The following is a 14,241-nucleotide window of genomic DNA, read 5'->3' on the forward strand; positions in this document are numbered from 1 at the left end:
CTGCTCTGAGCTCTGGGGCTTTCATCTCTACCCATTCCTCGATTTTCCCATTGACCACATCCTGCTCTAGGCCCCAAACTTGCCTGGCTTGGAGACCTTTCTTACCTGATTTGTCCTACAGATACCATTATTCTCTTGGAGCCCAAGCAGGATCCCAGTCAACTTTGCATCCCGCCTCCGTCTTTGCCACATACTCCAGTCCACACAAAAACATTTTTTAGGGTTTATTTGCAAGGAAAAACAAAATTACAGATTTAGGAATCATATACCTGGGAAAGATTCCACTCAACAGCCTGTTTTCGAGATTCCAGAAGGGTCTCTCTTTAGTGGTCCAAGTAAGAATAGTTTTCCTATCAAAACACCCACATCAAATTTGGTCCTACCTCCTCAGATCCCAAGGGCCTGGCTCGTGGGCTTAAGGGTCTCCACTTCTTCCCCTACCCGCCATGATCACCACCATTGTATAAACAAGGACATAAACTGGAGGAAACAGAAACGGGTTTACTTCACAGATGTTCCCACCCCTGGCTGTACTCCCATGTCCCCTTCTCCTGACCCAGCTCCTTGACATTTTCCCAGAGACAGCTGGATTCAATGTGCACCCCACCCAGAGCTACTGGAGCCTTGGCCAGCAGCAGATGTGGATCAGGGACAAGCCCAGGCCTCAGAGGCCCACAGGAACTCTAGCCTCTCCCAGGCCTGTGAAGGGATCCAATGGCTAGCTCAGTAGATATGGAGGGAGCTTCCCATGTGAGATCCCCATGGACAGGAAAGGTAAGGACAGGAAAGAACACTTCCTGTGGATCGAAGAGCTCGGCCCATCAAACCGGATCTGGCCGATGCCTGCAGCCCATTCTCTCTTGGCTGAGGTAGAGAAGGGGGTGGGTGACTTGTGGAGCCCTCTGCACCTGGAAGAACCTCTAGGTCAGACTCAGAGGCTGCTCAGCCTGAGGTGAGGTTTTTGCTTTAGATTTTTATCTAAAACCTAACCTTCCGAGTCTGTTCTCCTAGAAAGAAATGGAAAGCACTCAGTGACATGGAAAAGGGCCCGGTGCCAGCAGAGAGAAGGGAAAGAAGGGCAGAGATGTTAGGAGCAGGTGCCAGGAGACGGCAGCAGCACGCGGTGATGAGCGACCGCAGCAACAGCCAGAAGCCCATCTCTCCGAGGTCGTTCCCTGCACACCCATCCCAGCCCGGTTCCAGCCGGACGATAAATGCTTGCTAATTGACTTACAAAGCACTTTGCTCCCCATGTGCCCAGTTAGCTCTGGAGAGGAGAGCTCTTATTACTCTCCTTCTGGCAGAGGCTCAGAGGGCGGTGGGACTGGTGAAGCACCAACCCGAGAGCATCCAAGCGACGCTTCCCGTGGCAGATCCAGAGCTCCCTCGCCTTGTGCTCCCCTTCCTAAGCGTTGGCGCATACTACAAATGGTCTTTCCACCCTGGCAGGCCTGTGGGGAAGCCCAGGGAGCCAAGCATCCTTCAGGGTTAGAGTGATCAGAAAACCTGAGCAGGGAAAGGCGAATGCCCCGACCCTAAGGGAGGATCCCTGGGAACGGGTTCCACTCCATGAGACTTAAGGTCCAAGGGTGGGTGCTTCACAGGTGCAGGCTTAGCTGGGGCAGAGGCCAGTGTGGACACAACCGAATCCGCCATCTCTAAGAGAAGGAAACACCGGTGCCTACTTTCCTCTCTAATGCTCCTCTGAAAAGTGTCCAACAGAGAGAGAGACAAAGCTGAGCAAGGTCGGGAATGGTTTTATTTTCTTAGGCCCTGTCCAAGCCCCAATCCAACAAGTAGTTATAAAACGTCTGTAATCCCTCAGGCCTCCCTCAGGCCCAGAATCTGTGACCATTCCCCATCCCCTTTACACTTCTGACAAAGGATCATTTAGTTTCTCCTTGAGGCCCCTGAGAAATGGTGACTCCACTATCTCCCGAGATGGTCCACTGCGTTTGGGGGTAGCTGGGACAGGTTCTTTCGGCCAAACCTTGGATGACGTGGTGACCATCCCAGGTGCCCCCGGATGGCCAGAATCCCTCAATGTCTTCCTTCAGATGCCAGATTGATTAGAAGGCCCTCTCCAGCCCTGATCTCAGCTCAGGTCCTGACAGTTGTTCTCAGAAGGCCCGTCTGACCCTGACTCTCACCCATCGCCACATCCAGCCCCTCAGCCATCCTCCCAACCTCTGTGCCCACTGACTACAGGCTCACCGCCTATGTCTCAAGGCTGCAGAGCTGACATGAGGACCTCCATCCCTGGAGGCACAGGCATCTCTGGGCTGGCAGATTGGTGGGTGGGAGGCTCAGGCCCTGGCTGACAAGTGGAAGGTTCAGTCCTCACCAGCAGGGCTGTTATCTTCAGTTCTGTTGCCAGTCAGGGAATAGTGGTAGCGAGTGACAGGGAGGTCAGCCAGGAACCCACTAAGTGTAGGCTGCAGGCATGTAGGGCCTGGGTGGAAGCCAAGGCTGGAGAAGAGCCTCTGGGCAGGACTATGGAGCATATGTGTGTCCAGCACCACGACCCGGCAGCCAGGGGAGCCGCGGGCAAAGGCCAGCACAGCCTGGCACAGGGCCCTGCCCACCCCATGACCCCGATGCTCGTGGCTTACAGCCAGGGACCTCAGCTCCAGCTCCCCATCTCCACTCTTCCCAATCCCTGACACACCCACCATTCCCACCACGCTGCCATCTGTGTCCTCAGCCACCCAGAACCGAAACCCTGGGGCCCCCGGAGCCCTCAGACCAAGACTCATGTCTTGGTGAGCGTACAGAGCCCAAGCATGAGCCAACGCGGGGCGGCCAACAGCCAGGAATAGCGCCAGGACCAGCAAGGGCAGCAACAGGGAACGGGATGAGGTTGCCAGGAGAGTGAAGCCACATCCCAGCAGCAGCAGGAACCACGGCCGCCGCAGCATCCGGGCTCCGAGGGCCGACCCCATCTCGGCCGCCACCACCTCCAGGAGCTTCCGAAGGGCAGCCTCGTCCCCCGTGGCCTTTGGCCGTACCTGAACCCGCAGAGGCCCGTCACCATCGGCACCATCGGCGAGGTCTGTGGGCTTGGCCTCCATCCCTGCGCCCAGGCCTGCAGCAGTGAAAGACCCGAAGAGCACGAGGTCACTATAACTGGAGGCCCCTGGGGCTCCCCACCCCCCAAATCAGCACTGGGTTCAAGTACAAGCTTCTCATAGAGCAGAGGGGTTTAGTCAAACTCTCCTCCCATTTCATTCCAGAAAAAGGAAGCTAAGGAGCTTGTCGCAGGGCAAATGCATCTTGGGACTCAGAAGGTTTTATGTCTCTGATGAGACTGGCAAACTTTTACCTGTTCCTTTTTTCTTCCTGATGGGAGTGTGGAGAGGGGGCTGAGTTCAGGCCAAGATGAGGCTGGAGCACTCCTGAAATCAAGCAGTAAAGATATCCAGGCCAGCCTCCCTCCATGCAGGGACTAGAGGGAGATAAGATGAGTCAGGAAACCAGGAGGGCTGGACTGGCCTGGGCAGCAAATGCTACCACCCTTTTCAACCCCCTCCAACCTTCAGCTTGGCGCCTGTAAAAGATCCTGCCGATTCCATGCCCATCTCCTTGCCAGCCATCTCCCACAGCCACCAAGTCAGCTTCCCAAGGCCTAAGTCTGAGCCTCCCTCCACCTGCCTCCCAAAACCTTCAGGGGCTCCCTCCCACCTCTTCGGCTAGCATTTATTCCTCCCTAAGTGGATGGGACTTCTTATTCCAATCTTCTCTCAGAATTTCAGAACTCTAACAAGTCCTACCCAGGGCTCCCCCAAACACGCCACTCCATCTGTTCTTATCAGGGTCTAGATAGTCCCAGATAGTCTTTCTAAGCTTAGTTTAGACACCACTCCTTCTTTGGAGCCTTCCTGGATTTTCTCCAAGATCTGCCCTCCACCCCCCATGGTTAGTGCTTTCTCTTTTTTCAAATAAACCTTCCATTTCGTTATTTGTAAACATGAAGACAAGGGCAATTTCATTTTGGTTTTAATTCCTAGCACCAGTAATCCCCCAATAAATATTCGTTGAATGAACTGAGGATTTACTTCTGAATCAAGATTCCCTATTTTCTCAAGAATAAAGATAGCAAAGCAGAGACTTGGTATTTTACTTAACATTCTGATACAGGGGAAAGATTATGGATTTGAGGTCATAAGATCTCAGGGCAAATCTAACCTCTGTCACTTACTACTCGGGTAATCCAGGATAAATCATAACCTTTCAAGGTTTCAACTTCCTCAAATGCAAAGGGAGGGAGTAGGCCCAGAGGCCCCCAGACATTGCCTCCAACTCCACAGTTATCAGTTTGTGCCTGTGTCTCAATAAGCCCAGGAAAAGGAAGCCTGAGCCCAGACTATGGGCAGCCTTCCCCTGGTGCCTCGAGGCTATCTTTGGGAGGAACTTTCCCCACCAATTAGTCCCCAATTTATCAGGTTCAATTACCCCAAACCTAAAACAAACAAACCAAACCACATCCTTCATTTGACCCTCAAGCTATCCTCCAGCAATAAGCATTTGTTATTAGCCACAGGCCATTCGAATTTTACATAAGGTATATAAGACAGACCACAGGGGAGAAATAGAGTATAAGGAAGGACTCTGAGATGGGACGGCCCTCACAGCTGGGGACAAAGGCCTCCCCAAGAAGACATTGGAGCTGAGTTGGAAAGGAAAACACTCCAGGGATGGGGAGTACAAAGTCCCAGGATAAGGAAATAAAGCGTCATGTGTTAGGAGGAGCAATAAACCAATCTAGGACACTCAGCGTGGAAGAAGATTGGACAGGAAGGATGGGGGCATGTTGGGAAGAACTTGAAATGCCAAACAAAGAACTTTTTATTGGATCTTGGAGGTAAAAGGGACCCACTGGAACAGTGAGTGGGGGAGAGACAAGGGGTGACAATAGTCAGATGAGCGATGTAAAAGAATCACTTTGGCAGCTGAATGGAAAATGGACTGGAGTGGGTTGAGTTTTGGGTCACAGATATCAATGAAAAGACTATCACAATAGGTTGGCCAGTGGTGTCAAACTAAAATTGAAACAGGGTCATTAAATCATACATAAGGATCCCTGCAGGCTGCAAATTGCCTCAATTTTAAAACTATCTATACTAAATCTATACTTGATTGTGTTTGTATTAATTTTGTTAAGTATTTCCTGATTATATTTTAATCTGGTTTGGGTGGACTCTTGTCCACATGTCTAATACTAATGATGGGGGCCTGAGCTAGGTGGGCAACTCTGTGTGTGTGTGTGTGTGTGTGTGTGTGTGTAAAGAGAAGGGGGCAGTTCCCAGAGGTGTGGTAGAGAAAGAAATGATGAGATGTGACAAGTGACTGGATATGTAGGTAAAGGAGAAAGAAGAGTTGAGCTTGATACGAAACTTACAAATGTGGGGTACCCCAAAGGATGGTGATCCCCTAGACAATAAGGGGCAGAAGGGAACAGTTTGAGGAGGAATAGAGAGAAATTCTGCTTTGGGCTTGTTGAGTTTTAAATGGGTATAGGACATCCAGTTTGAAATATCCATCATGTAGTTAGTGATGCTTGGACTGAAGCTCAGAAGAGAGATCTGGACCAAACAGGTGGATCTGGGAATCATCTGCATAACTGTTGAGGTCACCAAGTTGAAAGAGAAAAGAGATGAGGGCCCATGACAAAGCTTTAAAGGACACATAATTAGAGAGTATGATGTAGATAAAGAAAGAGCAAAAGAGACTAAAAAATAGTCAAAGAAGAACATGGTTAAAAGTCAAATGCTGTATCAGGGCTTCTTAACTTTTCCCACTTGTGACCTCTTTTTGCCACAGAAATTTTTATGCCGCCTTGAGTGCACAGGTATATAAATCAAACATTTACTGGTAATAAATCATAATTGTGCAATCCCCACATTCAGTTATGAGACCCCATAAGGGGTCAAGAATTACAGCTTAAGAAGCCAGGCTGTGGGGCAGCTAGTTGGTGCAGTGGATAGAGCACTAGCCCTGAAGTCAGGAGGACCTGAGGGCCTCAAATATATTTCCTGGCTTTGTGACCCTGGCCAAGTCACTTAACCCCAGTTGCTTCAGCAAAAAAAAGCTAGGTTGTATATATTTCTTCTCTCTGATAAAAAAAAAAAAAAGTCCTAGGGTGTCACCTAACTGGATATCAATATTTTTTATTCATTGTTTCGCCACCCACTCATTTGCTCCTCCACCTCCTGCTAGCTTCCAGCTTAAAGGTGCATGCCTTAAGATCACCTCCTAATCTACAAGTTTAATGACCATTTCCTCACCCTCATTCTCTTAAGACATTTCTGCAGCATTTGACTTTGAAAACTGATTACTCACATGTTTGGGCCCCAAATGGCTCAAAAGTAAATGTAAATAGCGATTATTTCTGTTTTGGACAGAAACCTTGAGGGCCTTCCCCTTACAGATTTGTGTCTGTGTATATACGTATTGTATATACGCAATACACACATGTATATACACATATAATACACACATATTATATACATATATGTACATATATACGTATACCGTGCATGTTTGTATGATGTGTGTGTATGTATATACATTCACACACACACACACACACACACACATATAATTTTTTAGCCTTCATTACTGATCGGGTGTTGCTTCAACTGCTGAGATCTGTTAAAGACCTTAGCTTTAAAAAGGCCAAAATTTCCCATTGTATCCAGACCATCTCCAGTTGTACTGATCTGTATCTTGCCACTGGACCCAGATGGCTCTGGAGGGGAAAATGAGGCAGGTGCCCTTGCACAGCCCTTCCTCACTCAAATCCAATTCACTTGCTTGTTATGGTATCGCCTTCCTGAAGTTCTGGTCATCTTCAAGAACAAAGGACAAATAACAACAACATCCCACTTCCCTCCCAGACTATCTTTTCCTTTGCTTTCTGGGGAGTTACTCTCTTCTGAGACCTTTATTTGGCTCCTTGGCAGAATCATCCTTAAACTTAGCAATGCTGAACAATTCAATTTTTAGTCTTTTTCTCTTATGGGATCAAAAAGCAACCTTAGAGATCATCTCATTCAACCCTTTCATTTTACAAATGGAGAAACTGAGGCTCAGAGAAGTCAAACAAATGACCTGCCCCAGATAAGCTGCAGAGCCTGAAACTCAATCCAATTCTTATCCATGATTCAGTGATTCCACTGTTTCTAGTACAAAATGGCGCCTCTTGGATCTCCACATTCTCTCTTGATCTCAATCACTCCCATCCAATAGCTTTAATGATAACTTCTATTTCTGGCCTAAAATCTGACTACCTATCCCGTTCTAACGTCTCCCCGAGCCTGACTCTTCAGCTCTGGGGGGGAAGTTTCATCTGGGGTGTTCGGTTGACATCCTTGGATTCAAGACAAATTCTATTTATCTCAAGCAGAACTCGTTTTGTTCTCCTCTAAACCGGCCCTTCCTCCGGAGTTCCCTGTGGTGTGACAGTATGACAGGTTTGGGTGAACGGCTGGACCCCAAGAGTTGCCAGTAAAGTTCGATGTCAGCTCGGAAGGAGGGCCCCGATGGAGTGCTCCACGTTCTCGCCTTACTTTTAGAAAAGCGATGACCTCTTGGCCGTAAAGGGGCTTCGCCTTCAGCTGAAGGGGACAAGGACAAGTTCCTTTTCCCCGACCCCCTCTTCTCCCCTAAACCCACCCTCCCTGCCCGGTTTCCGGTAGTTCCACCGACGGCACCGCGGCCGCCTCCCTGCATCTCTGCCAGGACGCTCCCTCCTCCCCAAGCCCTCCCTGCCGGGACCCCAAGGACCGTGTCCCGGCCTCCCCGAATCTCTGCCAGGACGCTCCCTCCTCCCCAAGCCCTCCCTGCCGAGACCCCAAGGACCGTGTCCCGGCCTCCCTGCATCTCTGCCAGGACGCTCCCTCCTCCCCAAGCCCTCGCTGCCGGGACCCCAAGGACCGTGTCCCGGCCTCCCTGCATCTCTGCCAGGACGCTCCCTCCTCCCCAAGCCCTCCCTGCCGGGACCCCAAGGACCGTGCCCCGGCCTCCCCGCATCTCTGCCAGGACGCTCCCTCCTCCCCAAGCCCTCGCTGCCGGGACCCCAAGGACCGTGTCCCGGCCTCCCCGCATCTCTGCCAGGACGCTCCCTCCTCCCCAAGCCCTCGCTGCCGGGACCCCAAGGACCGCGTCCCGGCCTCCGCCAGCGTTTCCTGGGTGGGCAGAAGCGCGGAGGGGAGGACGAGGCAGCGACAGCGGGGTCTCGGGGAGGCTGAGGCCCAGGCCCTGGGCTCGCTCGCCTCAGACACTCACGGACTGGGGAGAAGAGAAGGGACTCCCTCCACCCGGTCTGCCTCCCTCCTCCACTCGCGGTGCAGCCCTCGGGACCCTCCCCTACGGGACTTTAGGCGGGAGCCGACGCCGCGACCCACCCAGCAACATCCAGCACTCACCTGCCTCCCGGGGCTGCTCCTTCCGGTGGTCGGTCCGGGGCCACGTGACATACCGCCGCCGGCGCCTGAGAATGCTGATTGGGTAGCCCCGAGGGAGGCCCGCCCCCTCCTCGGCCAATAGGGAGAGTAACAGAAAGGGGTGGGGCCATATCTTCCTGCTCTCCTCGGCCGCACACGTGGGTGAGAGGTCTGCGTTCCCTCCCTGCATCCGGAGCTTGAGCATCCTCGGAGCGTCCAGGCCGGCTCACACACCCTCGGAGGTGGGCGCTTAACGGGCGGCACTGGCTTCGCTCGTAGCATGCCAGAACCGGCCAGAGGGCTTTCTTGGTGAAGATGCTGGAGCAGATTAATGCAAACAGGGTTAAGGGACTTGTCCCGGGTCACACGGCTAGGAAGTGTCGGAAGCCAGACTCCTGGCCCAAACTGAATGCACCGAGCTACCTAGCTGCCAGCATACAGCAGGCACTTAATAAATGCATCAATAATAATAATAATGATGATGATGATGATGACGATGTTTGTTCAATTGCATTGGACTCTGTGACCCAAATTGGGGTTTTCTTAGCGAAGATTATGGAGTGGTCTGCCATTTCCTTCTCCAGCTTATTTTACAAATGAGGAAACTGAGGCAAACAGGGTTAAGGGACTTGCCCAGGATTAATGCATTGGACTCTGTGACCCAATTTATTTTATAGATGAGGAAACTGAGGCAAATGGGGTTAAGCAACTTGCCCAGGGTCACATGACTAGTAAGTATCTGAGACTGGATTTGAACTCTGGTCTTTCTGACTCCACGCCCAACACTTTACTGTGACACGAAGAGGAGGAGAATGGAAGAAGAGGAGGAGGAACAGGAGGAGGAGGAGGAGGAGGAAGAGGAGGAGGAGAAGAAAAAAAGAAAGAAGAGAAAGAAAGACTAACAAGAAGAAGAAGAAGAGGAAGAAGAAAGAAGAAGGAGGAGGAGGAAAATTTGAGCTCCCTCTCTTATCCTCCACCTCTTCCTGAATCCTTTTGCTTGTTGCCTTCCCTTCAGATTAAAAGTTTCTTCAGGACAAGAATTGTCTTTTTATTAATTGTGTCCCCATTCCTTAACACTAACCTCAAATGAAATAGGCTCTTATTGGATTGGATTGGATCCTCACACCAACCCTCAGGAGGTAGGCACTATTATAACCGCATTCTATAGAGGAGGAATGGTTGACGCTGGAATCATCTAGCTACCCGCCAGAAAGACACGCACATCTAAAGACAGGGAGCCCATTATCTGTGGAGGTAACTCCTTACCTTCATTGTTTGAAGTTTTATAAAGTGTTCTTGCTGGTGGTGGGCTTAGTTTGAGTGTTACAAACTTCACAAAATTTCAGACTCTGGGAGCTGAAAGACTCTAATCCAACCATTACTTCAACAATAATCTCTTTTGTTGCTTCCAACTTTATGTTAAAGAAAGCTGAAAAACTCACCACCTTTTGAAGAAACCTATTTCACTTTCCTTCTCACTAATAAGTTTATTCTCACACCAAATCTAAATCTGACTCTCTTTGATAGCCACCCATCAGCCCTAGTTCTATCCTCTGGGACCTAGTAAAATAAAACTAACCTCTTTTGCATGAGATAATCCCTAACTTTCCTGTTACCAGAGAGATCTCTTCTCTGATTTAAACATGCTTATTCATCTGACAAAGGAATCTTACTATCTAGACCAACCTCCTTCATTTTATAGAAGAGGAAATAACTCCAGAGAGTTTAGATAACTGAGCAGATATCACAGAGATAGTAGCTGACAGGATTTGAATTCAGTTCCCTGATTTCAAATCAAATATAGTACTCTGTGAACTTCAACGTGGCTACCCTTCTCTGGATAATCTCCAGTTAATCCACATCCTTCTCAAAATTGCTCTGGAACTGAACACTAAATTATAGACCAGGGTGGAATTTGGGAGAATGACCTCCTTCTTAGTCTTGAACCCTATCTCTTTCTTTATGCAGCCTAAAATTGAAAAAGCTTTTTTTTTTTTTTTTGCTATTGTATCATTCTATCCTGTTGACTCATATGGAGCCTGTAATCCACGAAAGCCCCAAAATATTTTTCAGATGAGTGATTATCTAGCTATGTTTCCCTTCATCTTGTACTTGCAAAAGTCATCTTTTTTTTTTTTAATCCTACATATAAAACTTTGCATTTGGTCCTATTAAATTTCATCTTATATTCAGCCCAGGGTTATTGTTTGTCAAGGTTTTGTTCTGTTTTCTTTTAGTTTGGAATGTGATTGTTATCCAGCAAGTTAACTATCTCTCCTAGCTTTGTAATTTCAAAATTTAGCAAGCATCCCATCTATCCCTGTATCAAAGTCCATGAAAAAATGTCAGAGGGCACAAAGTCAAGTAGAAATAGATCCCTGGGGCACTCCATTAGAGACCTTCTTCTAAGGAGTTGATATACAACTCTAGTTGGTGCTTGAGTTTCACTTTGGAGGGAGTGGAGGGGGGGAGCTGAAGGCAGCTGAATGATCCAGGAAGTTGTCACAAAGGGAGAAACATTCTAAGACAGTAAATCCTATATTAGATTGGAGGATATGGAATTCATGTATGAGCACATAGGTCTAAGATTCTCTTTTTTCTTGCATTGTCCTTGACAGATTTCCTAATTTCCATGCTGGGAATGGGAAGCAAAGCATTGGACAGAATTCCTATTCACTATATGAGCGTTGCTGTTGTTATTCAGTTATGTCCAATTCTTTGTGATCTCATTTGGGTTTTTTTGGGCAGATATACTGGAGTGATTTGCTATTTGCTTTTCCAGATCATTTTACAGAAGGGAAAACTCAGGCTGACAGGGACTAGTTTACCGACACACATCCAGTAAGTGTCTGAGGCCAATTTTGAACTCGGGAAGAGGAATCTTGCTGGATCCAGACTGGGGTTGTCCCACCTATTTGCCTTGTAACAACTAACATGAGGGGCCAGGACTAGTAAACTGAATCAACCCAAGACCCTCTGCGAGTGACTTGGCCTGCAGGAAGGGACATAACCATCACTATAGAGCCAAGCTCTGACTCTGGAGTGTAGGAACACAACATTTTTCCTATCATTTTTTTTTTAAACAACAAGGTCACAAAATGTCCAATAACTATTTTCCTGTGAATGTGGGGGGTTCTTTCAAATAGAAAGAGATGGTTCTAAGAAGGTTATACTGATGTCAGATATGGATGACTACTGTTGCCTGGGAAAGCAGTCCTAAGAAAGTGGCGATCAGAGGAGATGGCATAGGGAAAAGAGTACAAGGAACCCCTGCCCTGGGGAACAACCAATCAGGGCCTAGAAGGGAATAATGAGTCTGCACTGGGTAGTTAAGATCAGCACCTTCCCCAAACCTAATTGGCTGGTGCAAAGACTGGAAGATGGATCCACCTTCTGACACCTGACTCAATGGGACACAGGTTCCCCCCCAATGCTTTAAGATTTTAAGATTTTCCCAAAGTTTACTGGAAGCAAATGAGTAAATTTATGATTAAATTAATCATACATTCTATACAAATGTCTTATTTTTAAACTTTAGTCCAAGAGGAGAAAAACCAGAACCAAGACACTAGGAGATGGAGGTCCTGAAAAAGCTCTTGAGCATTGGTGTTCAATCAACTGTCTTTCATCAGACTGTGTTTGTGTGTGTGTGTGTGTGTGTGTGTGTGTGTGTGTGTGTGTGTGTGTGTGTTCTATACACATATTAGGGGGAAACTTTCCATACCTGGTCAAACTAGCTACCAGTCTACATGTGAGGCCATCTTCTCTCTACTCTTATTAAAGAACTAGTTAGTGAACATCTCAGAAATGAAACCATGACCACAAGGATCCAATATGGCTTCACCAAGAAAAAGTCAGACTAACTTTATTTTCTTTTTTGACAGAGTTACTTAACTGATCTATCAGTGTTTTGCTGCACATTTTTAGCAAAGCATTTAAAAAAAATTAATGATATTCTTATAGATAAAATGAAGAGACATAGGTTATATAGTATTATGACGACATGACTGGAACTGAATGGCTGGACCCAAAGAATCGTCATTATTGATTCATTGTCATCTTAGAAGGAGGTCTCCAGTGAAGTGTCCCAAATCATCTCCTCACTGCACTTTTATCAAACCAGATGACTCCTTGGGTAGCTCATAATGGAGGTTCTCCTTCAGGTTTAAGTTGGGCTAGATGACCACTGAGTTTCCTTTTAACTCTGAAATTCTGTAGTTTTATGAAATGTTCTTGATGAAATTTTGTGATCACTGCTTCCTTTTCTAAATAGTCACCAACCATCCCTTTCATACTCTGTGTTAGAATTTTCACAGCAAAACAATGTCTACAGCCAGTGTTTCTGATAAAGGCCTCATTTTAAAAATATATGGAGAATTGAATCAAATTAATAAGAATATAAGTCCCCAATTGATAAATGCTGAAAGAATATGAACAGATAATTTTAAGAAGAAATTAAAGCTATCACATGAAAAAATATTCTCTAAGCAAATCACAACAACTCTGAGGTACCACCTCACATCTTTCAGATTGGCTAAGGTGACAGAAAAAGATAATGATAAATGTCTGAGGGATGTGGGAAACCTGGAACAAGAGTGGGTTGTTGGTGGAATTGTAAACTGACCCAACTATTCTGAAGAGCAATTTGGAACTATGCCCAAAGGGCTATAAAACTGTGCATACTCTTTGATCCAGCAGTGCCAATACAGAGTCTATTCCAAAGTGATTATAGAGGAGGGGAAAGAACCAATATGTGCAAAAATGTTTATAGCAGTTCTTTTTGTGGTGGCAATGAATTGGAAATTGAGTGTATACCCATCAATTGAGAGATGAGTGAATAAGATGGGGGTATTTGAATGTAATGGAATACTACTGTTCTATGAGAAATGATGAGCAGGCTGACTGCCGAAAAGCCTGGAAAGACTTAAATTAACTGATCCTAAGTGAAGTGAGCAGAATACAGAGTAACAGCAGCATTGATGATCATCTATGACAGACGTAGCTCTTCTCAGCAATACAATAATCCAAGACAATTCCAATAGACTTGGGATGGAAAATACCATTAGCATCCAGAGAAATAATTATGGAGACTGAATATGAATCAAAGCATATTCTTTTTCACCTTTTTTTGTTTCTTTCTTGTGGTTTTTCCCTTTTGTTTTTATTTTCTCTTTCACAATATGACTAATATAGAAATATATTTAAAATGATTGCACATTTATAACCTATATCAATATAATTAAGATATGTATAAATATGTACATACATATTATGTATAATATAAAAGTTTACAAAATCTTACAAAAATAATGTTAAAAATTATCTTCATGGAATTGGAAAAAATAAAATACTATTAAATGAAAAAAAAAGGAAATTTCCCAGCAAAGTAGAGCTCATTGTCCTATAGTTTGCAGACTCTATTCTTTTCCTTTTTAAAAAAAAAATGTATTTCTCTTTCATTAGTTGTATAGAATTTCACTAACTTTTTTTAACATTTCATTTTTTATGTTTGTGGCAGCCCTGTTTGTAGTGGCTAGAAGCTGGAAAATGAAAGGATGTCCATCAATTGGAGAATGGTTGAGTAAATTGTGGTATATGAATGTTATGGAATATTATTGTTCTGTAAGGAATGACCAGCAGGATGAATACAGAGAGGACTGGCGAGACTTACATGAACTGATGCTGAGTGAAATGAGCAGAACCAGGAGATCATTATATACCTCAACAATGATACTGTTTGAGGATGTATTCTGATGGAAGTGGATCTCTTCGATAAAGAAAGCCTTAATTGATCAAA

The 14,241-nt window shown here is 46.4% G+C and overlaps 1 protein-coding gene across 3 annotated transcripts; it reads right to left on the reverse strand.

Moving 5' to 3' along the window:
• Positions 1-211: 211 nt before the first annotated feature.
• LOC127539996 (N-acetyltransferase 8-like) lies at positions 212-8,484 on the reverse strand. 3 transcript variants are annotated; one of them, XM_051964488.1, is made up of 3 exons: positions 8,427-8,484; positions 3,323-3,445; positions 212-3,085 (listed from the first exon to the last, which is right to left on the reverse strand). In XM_051964488.1, exon 3 carries the CDS (start codon positions 3,069-3,071, stop codon positions 2,334-2,336), a length of 738 nt encoding a protein of 245 aa, XP_051820448.1. In that variant the 5' UTR covers positions 3,072-3,085; positions 3,323-3,445; positions 8,427-8,484; the 3' UTR covers positions 212-2,333. The 3 variants fall into 3 exon arrangements, with proteins under 3 accessions (XP_051820448.1, XP_051820449.1, XP_051820447.1); XM_051964489.1 differs by lacking the exon at positions 8,427-8,484 and adding an exon at positions 8,287-8,304; XM_051964487.1 differs by lacking the exon at positions 8,427-8,484 and having other exon boundaries at positions 3,323-6,419.
• Positions 8,485-14,241: the final 5,757 nt, after the last annotated feature.

Source organism: Antechinus flavipes, chromosome 6 (assembly GCF_016432865.1).
Source record: "Antechinus flavipes isolate AdamAnt ecotype Samford, QLD, Australia chromosome 6, AdamAnt_v2, whole genome shotgun sequence".
Classification (NCBI taxonomy): domain Eukaryota; kingdom Metazoa; phylum Chordata; class Mammalia; order Dasyuromorphia; family Dasyuridae; genus Antechinus; species Antechinus flavipes.

What these genes read in the sequence shown, in the direction of transcription:
- LOC127539996 (XM_051964488.1), bottom strand. Translation starts at nt 3,071, where the DNA reads ATGGAGGCCAAGCCCACAGACCTCGCCGATGGTGCCGATGGTGACGGG.